Raw genomic sequence first — 10018 nt, 5'->3', positions numbered from 1 at the left:
AACAAAAGGATTGGGAGATCTCCACCACCAAACCAATAATTGCAATTGGCCTCCTGTAGCAGCACGAGAGGGGTTGGCGACTCCGACTGAAGTTGAGGAACCAGCATAATTAAATTCTGAAGAAGGTTCTCCAACCGAAACGTCACGCATTACTTCTCTCCAGAGATGCTGCCTGTCCCGCTGAGTTACTCCAGCATTTTGTGTCTATCAGCATAATTAAACCTAGGTTCTATCCATACTTTACATATTCTGTTGTGCTGCTGCAAGTGAGAATTTCATTGTTCTATCTGGGACATGATATAAAACACTAAGTCGGAACTCTTCACTCGTGACTCTTGACCCTTGACTCTTCACTATTCACTCTTGACACGTGACCCTTGACACTATTCACTATTGACATGTGACAATAAATGTCCTTTGTCCTTTGTTCCCTCTTGATTCTTGATTTTTGAATCTTGTCACTTCACTCGTGACTTTGCAATAGACAATAGGTGCAGGAGTAGGCCATTCGGCCCTTCGAGCTGGCACCGCCATTCACTGTGATCATGGCTGATCATCCACAATCAGTGCCCCCCCCCCCCCCCATATCCCTTGACTCCGCTGTGTTTAAGATCCCTCTCTAACCCTCTCTTGAAAGCATGCAGAGAATCGGCTTCCACTGCCTTCGGAGACAGAGAATTCCACAGATTCACAACTCTCTTGGTGAAAATGAGCATGTGGGAAACCAAGAGGTAATTTGAATGGGTACAAAGTCGCTTGAGGGAGGGGCGGTAGAGAGCAGAGAGGGTGTGCGCCTCAGCTGTTAGGAGACAATGAGGAAAAGAACAGTCCCATGAAATCACTCAAAGACTTTGGGGAAAGATGGACCGGAGTTCCTCATGTGTGGCGTCGTCACACATGGGTGAGTCACAGGTCAGGCTGGGTGACTTAGTGAGGAAGGGTACAATTCACTCTTGAGTCTTATCACTTGACGCGTGACTCTTTCCTCTTGATTCGTGACTCTTCCCTCTTGACTTGTGACTCTTCCCTCTTGAGTCTTGTCTCTTGACTCTTCACTCGTGACTCCTCACCCCTGCTAACCAGCCACCAGGCCAATGGGAGATGAAGAAAAGTGGAGGGGGCGGGTCGATGATAATGATTGACATGGGCGTTAGCCAATGGGCGCTGGGTTGAGCAAAAGAGACGGGAGGAGCTGGGTGATTGACAGGGTCACGGTCCAATGGGCGCGGAGAGCAGCGGAAGGGGCGGGACAACGCCGGTGACTGTCACGGCGAGGGACCAATGGGCGCGGCGCAGGGCGGGTTAATCTCACTGACGGACAAGGACGGCGACCAATGGGAGATGAGGAATGAGGAAGGGGCGGGGTAGGCTGGTTGATCGGCAGCGGGTGCGGCCAATGGGTGGGCAGAAGGGGCGGGCCGGAGGGGAACAATACTGGCGCGCGGGGAGGAGGAGGAGGAGCGGCGCGGACTGGAGTGGACTGGACTGGCGAGCGAGCGAGCGAGCAGCTCCAGGCCTCCCTTCTTGCCCGCCGGCACAGACCAGACCCAGACCAGCCCGGACCCAGCGCCGCCGCCACCACCAGGCCTCAACCCTCGGGTAAGACAGCGCCGCCACCGCGTCTGTGTTTGGAGGGAGGTGGAGAAAGGGAGCCGCCGCGACGAACCCCCCCCCCCCCCCCGGCCGCGACGACGGCGGCGGCGGCGTCCGCTGCTGCTACCCCCCCGCTCCCGGGCTGCTAGCGGGCTCGGCCCGGTGTCATGGCCCCGGGGGGGGGAGGGTGGGACGGAGACGGAATGTCAGCGGGGGGGTGGGGGGGAGGGGGGGGGGGGGGGTAAGGGTTAAACTGGTGAAGAAAGGGGGGGGTGTGAGGGGGTCTGTGTGTGGGGGGGCGCGGGGGGGGGGTTGGCGGGTGAAGAAAGGGGTGAGGGAATGGTCGGCGGGTGCAGGGGGGGGGAGGGGGGCGGTGTAAGGGTTAGACTGGTGAAGAAAGGGGTGAGGGAATGGTTGGCGGCTGAGTGGCTGCGGAGGGGGTAAGGGGTGAGACTGGTGAAGGGTTGAGGCCCGGGGAGGGTGAGACTGGTGAAGGGGGTTGGGGGTTGCGGGGCTGAAAGTGGAGTAAGGATTGAGCGAGTCCTGTGATAGGAGAGGGGTGAAAGACGGGTGAGAATCAAAGGGGTCGAGGCTTTGGTGTGGGGGGGGGGGGGGGGGGGGGAGACTGAGGAGAAGTGAGGATTGGGGATGGGGGGTTGAAGGAGGTGAGAGTTTGGGGGGGTTGCTTGGGGAGGGGGAAGCTGGAGTGAGGGGTGATGTTTGGGGTAGTTGAGGGGTGGAGGAAGGAGGGTGAGTGGTATGGGGAGGGGGGGGGAAGGAGGGTGAGTGGTATGGGGAGGGGGGGGAAGGAGGGTGAGTGGTATGGGGAGGGGGGGGGAAGGAGGGTGAGTGGTATGGGGAGGGGGGGGGAAGGAGGGTGAGTGGTATGGGGAGGGGGGGGAAGGAGGGTGAGTGGTATGGGGAGGGGGGGGGAAGGAGGGTGAGTGGTATGGGGAGGGGGAGAAGGAGGGTGAGTGGTATAGAGGGTGAAGGGGTGAGAGGAGAGAGGGTTTTTTTTGGAAAGGAAGACACCGCAGGAAAAGACTAACGACTTCTGCAGAGGGAGGAAGAGGGGGGGTCGTTCACCTTCCCTATATAGGGAATTTGAGCGCTGTAATCGTGTCGGAACATTCGCCTCTCGTTATTCTGTTCATAAACTATTCATCTCTTATTTAACCCCCCACCCCCTGAGATTGCGGGATAAAATCTTGCTCATCAGCACTCTAGTTGATATTCTATTTAAGTTTCGCATAATTTAAGTTTTTGTTTTGGAAAATAATTGCAACAAATTAAACTAAAGCCTCGTTCTGCAAGATTACGCCGACCACGTATCTACATTAATACGGTCCATATGGATTGTTCTGCGGAGCGTCGTGCTAGCGACCATAAGGCGCCCTTTGCTTTTTCTTTAACCGCCGTATTTGCCCATAAGAAAAGGGGAATGCAGTAAAATGTAGACCGAGTGCGTTGTATTTTTGCAATATTGCCGTGCTTGGGGTGCAAAGATGTGAAATAAAAGTTTATTTAAAAAAAAATTAAGAGCTCTCGCCGTTCTACCTTAAATATTAACCGATCTCCTGATTGCACGAGTCTCCATTGCTGCTACGCTAGCTAGTCGAACGAAAAAAAAAATCAAATCTGTAAAAGTTGTTACTGGCTTCCCTTGATCTTCCACATCTATAAGAAAACTTTCTTGCCGCCCCCCCACCCCCCAAAATAGTGCAGTGCATTGAATTTTTGAGCTTCACCGAGTAATCAAATCCACATGCTAGTAAGCCCAGGGAGACTTCCATTTCCAATCTGCAGTTTTCCCTCAAAGCAAAAACGAACCGCAGATGGTGAAAAGCTGAAATAAAAACTGAAGTAGTGGAAATAGTCAGACGAAAGGCTGTCTGGCTAAAATATTAATTATGTTTCTCTGCACAGACGCTGCCTTATAGGAGTTTTTTAAAACATTTTCTGTTTTATTTCAGCCTTTCTCCATTCTTTTTAGGACGATTTTTTTTCATTCCTAAGAGATTCAAGATATATGACATTTGCACGATGAATTAATAGTAAATGAAAATTATTTTGATAAATTATTGAGGCATTTGTAATCTTAGTTTTCCGATTTTTAGATTATTGCGAGGTGATAATTATGGATTTGTATTGGGTTACATTTTTGTCTTCAGTTTAAGTAATGGATTATCATGATTGAGTTGTTTTTCACACTGAATTTATTCTTTGATCCTTTCATGGATGATCAAATACAATGACACAGGCTTTCAGTGTTTTTTTAGTTTTCTTTTATAGGTAGCATCAAATTTCTGTCTGGCACAGCAAGTGAATTTGCAGTTGAAATACTATCCCATTACACCAAGGCTTACACAAAATGTTTCAAAATTAGAAAATAGAATTATTTCCAACTCATTAAGGCTGTGAAGCCAATAAATTTCTAACACCTTCATCTAGTTCTTGCTTCAGTGCTAATATTTATTATTCTGTCCCCTTATTAATAACTGACCGCCCTCAAAAGATATGAACATAACATTTGATCTTGAATTAAACTAGTTTATTAGGTTGTAAATTATAACTCCTTCCTTTTTATTGCAGTATGTATTCAAGTACATATATACAAATTCTGCATTTGGTTGGGCTATCTTCATATGAATCGTGCACGAGTTGTTATGACTTGGCTATTATATAAGAAATGAGATGGTAAATACCTTCTATTAACAAATAAAACATTCCTTTTCCCCTTATAGGTCAGAACCAGTCAGAGAGCAGAGCAGTGGATGCAACTTAATGTTGACTGAATACAGTGGATGGAGCACTTAAAAAAAGATACTTCAAATAATTCACCTCATGAATTTTTCAAGAATCTGCTGATGCCATTGAGAAGAATAGTTTCTTTAGAAGAACCGAATTGCAAATTTTTGATGGAAATGGTAGAGTAGTTTGAGACCTTTTTTTGATTAAGCAAGGCACTTTTGGTGAATACTTTACTGGGTGAATCTACTTTGGGGGGGGAAACCTCATTTATAATTTGAGTTTTATCACTTGTTGGGTACATAAGCCAAATTTTTTTGTGTTTTGCAATAATAACAATGGACAAAATGAGTGCTGATGGATATCAATATAGAGCTCTATATGAATACAAAAAAGAACGCGAAGAAGACATTGATTTGCATAGTGGTGATATACTGATTGTCACTAAAAGTGCTCTGTTAGCCTTGGGCTTTGGTGAGGGAGATGAGGCGAGACCCGAGGACATTGGCTGGCTCACCGGCATAAATGAAACCACCCAGGAAAGGGGAGATTTTCCAGGAACATATGTAGAATTTTATGGTCGCAGGAAGATTTCTCCGCCAACACCCAAGCCACGTCCTCCCAGGCCGTTGCCAGTGGCTCCAAATCCATTGAGACCAGAGGATGCGGATCAGCAAGGTCAGTCATTTCCGTGATACTTGGATACAAGGCTGACGATGATTGGTTGGGTGGGGAGGTGGTGCAGTCGAAGTCGCCTGGCATAAAGAAGCAGTGATTGGAGTTGTAACAGTTAGGGAACACTTTGGGGGGGGAGAGGATCACAACAATTCCAAAATTAATTTATTGTATTAATCTAATAGCAAATTGAAGACATTATATAGTTTACAAATTCTATTATCTGAATTATACTTAAAGTCTGGAATGCATTTCTGCTTTTTAAGAGGATATTTACACACTGTTCATGAAAAGTGACTTTTTAAGTCAGTGAACTGATTGGAAAATTGCCCATGTAAATTTACTTTGCTCATATCTCAAGGTTATGAATTCTGCTGGAGTAGAATTAGATTGATACAGCAGACCTCTGTGTTCAGTTGATTATTTGATGCTTTTGAAAGGTAATGTGTACATTTCATCTACTTTTCTAAAATATATATTTGCGACGGAAGGTGTGCAGTGAGCTAGATTCACTGGTTTCGGGTTTGACAAGTTTTGTTTGAGGAAGGATTGGGTGAACTGAGTTCTCCCAGAGTACAGAACGATTTGCGACCTCTTTAGAACTAAGGCAACTCTTCCAACACCTGGATAGACGCAAATTGTTGGAGTAACTAAGCGGTCGGGCATGCAGAAAAAAGGAATAGGTGAATAAATTTGAACATGATGTTTTGGGTTGAGACTCTTCTTCAGACTCGGCAAATTATCACCCGTTCCTTTTCTCCAGAGATGCCACGATATTCCAGCATTTTGTCTATCTTCAGTGTAAACTAGCATCTAGTTCCTTCCCAAACTCTTCCAACACCTGATAGGCTGGATAGAAGGAGGATGTTTACCCTAATTGAGAAATCTGGACCCAGGAATTGGTCTCAAAATATCGTGGGGAAGAGAGATTGTTTCACTGAGGGCGGTGAATGCTTAACATTCTCTATTGCTGGGATGTGGGGAGACTGTCTTGTTCTAAACAGATCAGTAGATAAGAAGGTGGGATTATAGAGTTTTAGGAAAATGGCATTGCTTGATCAGCTATTGTCTTGATGAATGGTGGATGATGAAGCACGCTTGTGGTCAAATGACTAGCCGTTTCTTGTATTTACAATGTCACGAGCCAGTTTTGAATTGCCTGCAGTTCTTGACAGGCATGAGTGAGTTTTTCAAGTAGAAATGATTGACAAATGGAGCAGGTAAATTGTTTTTGCTTTCCTTATCTCTTGTGAAACCAATAATTTGCTCTCTATGCTGAGAACACTTGACTGAGGAATGTGTCATTTACTCACTTGCACATGCAGGAGGATTGAGAAAGGAATACATTGGTAGCCCAAGGAAATTTACTGAGCAAATTTTCAGTGATCTGATAAGCACTAAGAATAGTAAAATTATGTTACAAAATTGAGAATTTAATTTGTATTTTGCTGTTCTTTGTCATGCATTATCATTCTTGTGGAATTGATTGAATGTACCACCCACGGGTTAAATCTCTAGTCCTAGTTATAAATCTTGCTGGAGGCTTGGAGTTTCAATATGTCCTGTGTTTGGTACTTTGAAGTTTGTAGAATAACAGGTGAATGTGATGGCTTTGGCCATATGATAGCCTTCTAAATCTCCTATCAATTGAATCCAATCGACACTCTTTTATCTCCATATTTCCACTGCGTGTGGAGGGGGCGATTCTTGTATTCTGTCCCTATAGGTTTGTATACCGCTTGGGTCGCCTCCAGTCATCTCCACTCTAGGGAAAACAATCCAGCAGTAATTTACAAGTTGGGGTGGTGTATGATTGAAGGGGTGAATCTTAAGACCATGTCTATCTCAAGATAAAGGTTGTAGATTTGGGAGGTACTGCTGGTATTGTTTGGACAAGCAACTGTAGATCAGGGGTCGGCAACCTTGTTCTGCATAGGGGCCGGGACGCATTTCTGAGCGGATGGGGGGCCACATCTATCGCGTGTACACATGGGTCCCACCCCAGATGGCAGACATCAAATCGTGTGTTCACAGAAGGTAGACAAAAATGCTGAGGAAACTCAGCGAGTGAGGCAGCCTCATGCAATCCTTGCATGTCTCACCCGCTGAGTTTCTCCAGCATTTTTGTCTACCTTCGATTTTCCAGCATCAGCAGTTCTTTCTTAAACGTGTTCACCGAAGATGCGCAGCCCTGCCGGCGGCTTTGCGCAGGATGCGGTTCGGGCGCTCGGCGGGGCGGATGGTTACGGGGGGAAAATCCGCCTGCAGGCCAGATGATTTCGGGTTACGGGCTGCATTTGGCCCGGGGGCCATAGGTTGCCGACCCCTGATGTAGATGATGGGCAGCCTACTAGTCAAGCAGTCTGCTTTGATCTGAATGGTGTCAAGCTTCATGTTGTAGTTGCACACATCCAGTCTTGTGCCTCATAGTTGCAACCTATATGATATTAATGGGGGTATTTGGTGATGGTGTTGCCATTGAACCACCGGGATCATTGTTAGAGATCATTATCTGCTGTTTTGGTGATATGAATGTTACTTCCCAGCCATGCCCAAGTGTTGTTCAAATCATGCTGTATGCTGCTTCATTTGTTGAGTTAATGTGGAGTTAATATTGCATGGTTATCGCCAAACCTTGTTTAAGCAAAATGAATGTGGCCAGTGTGGTGTGGGTCTCTGCAGACTGTCTTTTTGAAGCAGTGAGCCCTGTAGTTCCCTTCAATAGTGGGGAAGTCAGTAAACCTGATGGACTGGGCAGTGTTTAGCATTTTTCCCAATCTTTGTTTCTGGGCATATGAGTTGCCAAACCAGGCTGTGATACATTCTACTGTACACCTGTTGAGGTTCAAGAGTATTAGTTGACATACCAGATCTTCTCAATCTTCTAAGTAGAGGCATTGATGGACTCAGTTGAGGCGTTTTGGGTACTTGCAGTCTGTGCTTAATCAGTAAGTCAAGATCAGTTTTCCATTTTCATCCAGGAGTTCGGAGGTTGCAGGGAAATGTCAGATTCTTGCAGGTCTGCAGTCCAAGATCCATTCTATTATTTCCTTGTCTCATTCTTCATCCAATACCAAGTTACTGTAATGGGACTATTTGAGCACACTGTTTTTGCCGTATTATAAGATCACTTGCAGAACATTTCTGTCGGGCAAACGATTAGCTAATTTTCGGTATTTGGGAATGATTAGAATTTTAATTCTAGTTCAGTTGATATGTTATTCCAAGCAAATACAACAGTTCAACTCATTCCTGTTATCATCCTTGCCTAATACTCTCCCACTCCACTTTTGTTGCCCCATTGTCTTTTATCTTGGCATTATTCCCCCCCCCCCCCCCCCCCCCCCCCCCCCCCCCCCCCCCCCCCCCCCCACCCCCCCCCCCCCCCCCCCCCCCCCCCCCCCCCCCCCCCCCCCCCCCACCCCCCCCCCCCCCCCCCCCCCCACCCCATATAGATGTAAATGTTCTACATGTTTAAAATGAAGCATGCAGCAGTTATTGTTTGGAATTCTTGCCAGTATTTCTCTTGATCTAATATTGTGACATTGATTTTATCTGTTTTGCTTGTGTCAGCTTGCTGCATGCAAATTGGCAGCTGTTTCACGCTGTGAATTGTAGAAAACATTTTTGAACTGCTCAAACATTTTTGGACATTGCTTATATTTTCATCTACTTTAGATTTTCTTCTAAATGCCTAAATAGCAATTGGTTTAATTGCTGTTAGAGAATTATGTTTCCTGGGTGAAAAGCCTTTACTTGTATTCATTTTGGTGCTTAGATCATAAACGTATTACAGTGGAACAATGGAGCCCTTTCGAGTCTGTTCTTGCAGTTTGGTGGCACTCATTTCTAAACCCATTCAAAGTAATTTAGAATCTCAGCCAAAATCTCTGCTTCCAAAGTGTATTTCTCTTGTTTTTTTAATCTCACCCTTCCCTCACCCACCATTCTTTTTCCCATTTTATACCTTGTATACCTTCTGGTATAGTTTGCAAATGGAGGTGATATCCTTGCATCTCACATAATACCCTTCCCTTGTCAAATAATAGAGGGGTGGCTTTATGGAAGGGAGGGAGTTTGCAGGGGATTTACAAGGCAAGTATCCTATATAGAAAGTTGTATGTGCCTGGAGCACACAACAGGTGGAAGCAAATAGAACATGTCATTGAAATTTAGACAGGTAGGTAATGGAGGGATATGGACTATGTGAAGTTTGTATTGGCATCATGGTTAGCACTGAGATTGTGGTTAGCACTGACTTGAGCCATGTGCTGCATATTAAATAACTTTGCTTAAAATTGAAATATTGGATCTCAGTGAGTTACTGTAAATTACTTCTGGATATGAACATTCTGACTTTTGGTGGAATTCTAATCTTAAATGGCTGTTGCACTCCCAGTTGGCCTGAATGCTCAATGAGCAAAATCTCTTATGCTGAATGGTACTGTCTGGCCCACCATTGCTAGTTGCCCCCTCAAGGGCTATCTGTCCAATCTGGCTACTTACTATTCAAGTCAGAGGATCAACAGTCCTTCCCAGGAGTTTCCATTTCTGTAAATGTGACCTATGGCCCCTTCCAGCAGAATCACAAAGGATTTAGAGAAGCATTGTGGAAACTGGCTGGGGACCTGAAATTGAACTACTCACCTCGGGATCTGCACCTGTGGTTCTCATGATGCTGCACAATGGATTCGGTGACGAGGGACCCAAGGACTATGTTTGGTCCAGACTGACCCTCTGAATTTGAATCTACACACTGAATTGCATCCAGCTTTAGATGCATGTATATGGGGGATGCATGTTTTTTTTTGTGGGGTTTTTGCTTGCACCAACTGCAATTTCAAAGAGCATTTTAAAATGGTATGTGCTTTAGTGGGTAGTAAAATTCTTATGAATTGCTATCCCTGCCATCTCCTCCTTCCTTAATGTTGCTTTTGTTACAGATGGGCACATTTATATGAAATAGAAGCACAATGGTTATTAAAGTTGCAGAGTACGGAAA

The 10018-nt window shown here is 45.6% G+C and overlaps 1 protein-coding gene across 1 annotated transcript in view; it reads left to right on the top strand.

Moving 5' to 3' along the window:
* The first annotated feature begins 1513 nt into the window (after window positions 1-1513).
* Window positions 1514-10018, top strand: part of LOC129695104 (phosphatidylinositol 3-kinase regulatory subunit alpha-like) — a 78575-nt gene continuing 70070 nt past the window's right edge. The window contains exons 1-2 of the mRNA XM_055631857.1: window positions 1514-1599; window positions 4338-5019. Coding sequence (XP_055487832.1) covers window positions 4680-5019 — 340 coding nt within the window. The 5' untranslated portion in view covers window positions 1514-1599; window positions 4338-4679. The remainder of the gene's footprint in view (window positions 1600-4337; window positions 5020-10018) is intronic.

The sequence above is a fragment of the Leucoraja erinacea genome, chromosome 3, assembly GCF_028641065.1.
Source record: "Leucoraja erinacea ecotype New England chromosome 3, Leri_hhj_1, whole genome shotgun sequence".
Taxonomy (NCBI): domain Eukaryota; kingdom Metazoa; phylum Chordata; class Chondrichthyes; order Rajiformes; family Rajidae; genus Leucoraja; species Leucoraja erinaceus.
This window is presented reverse-complemented; position numbering and strand designations above follow the sequence as displayed.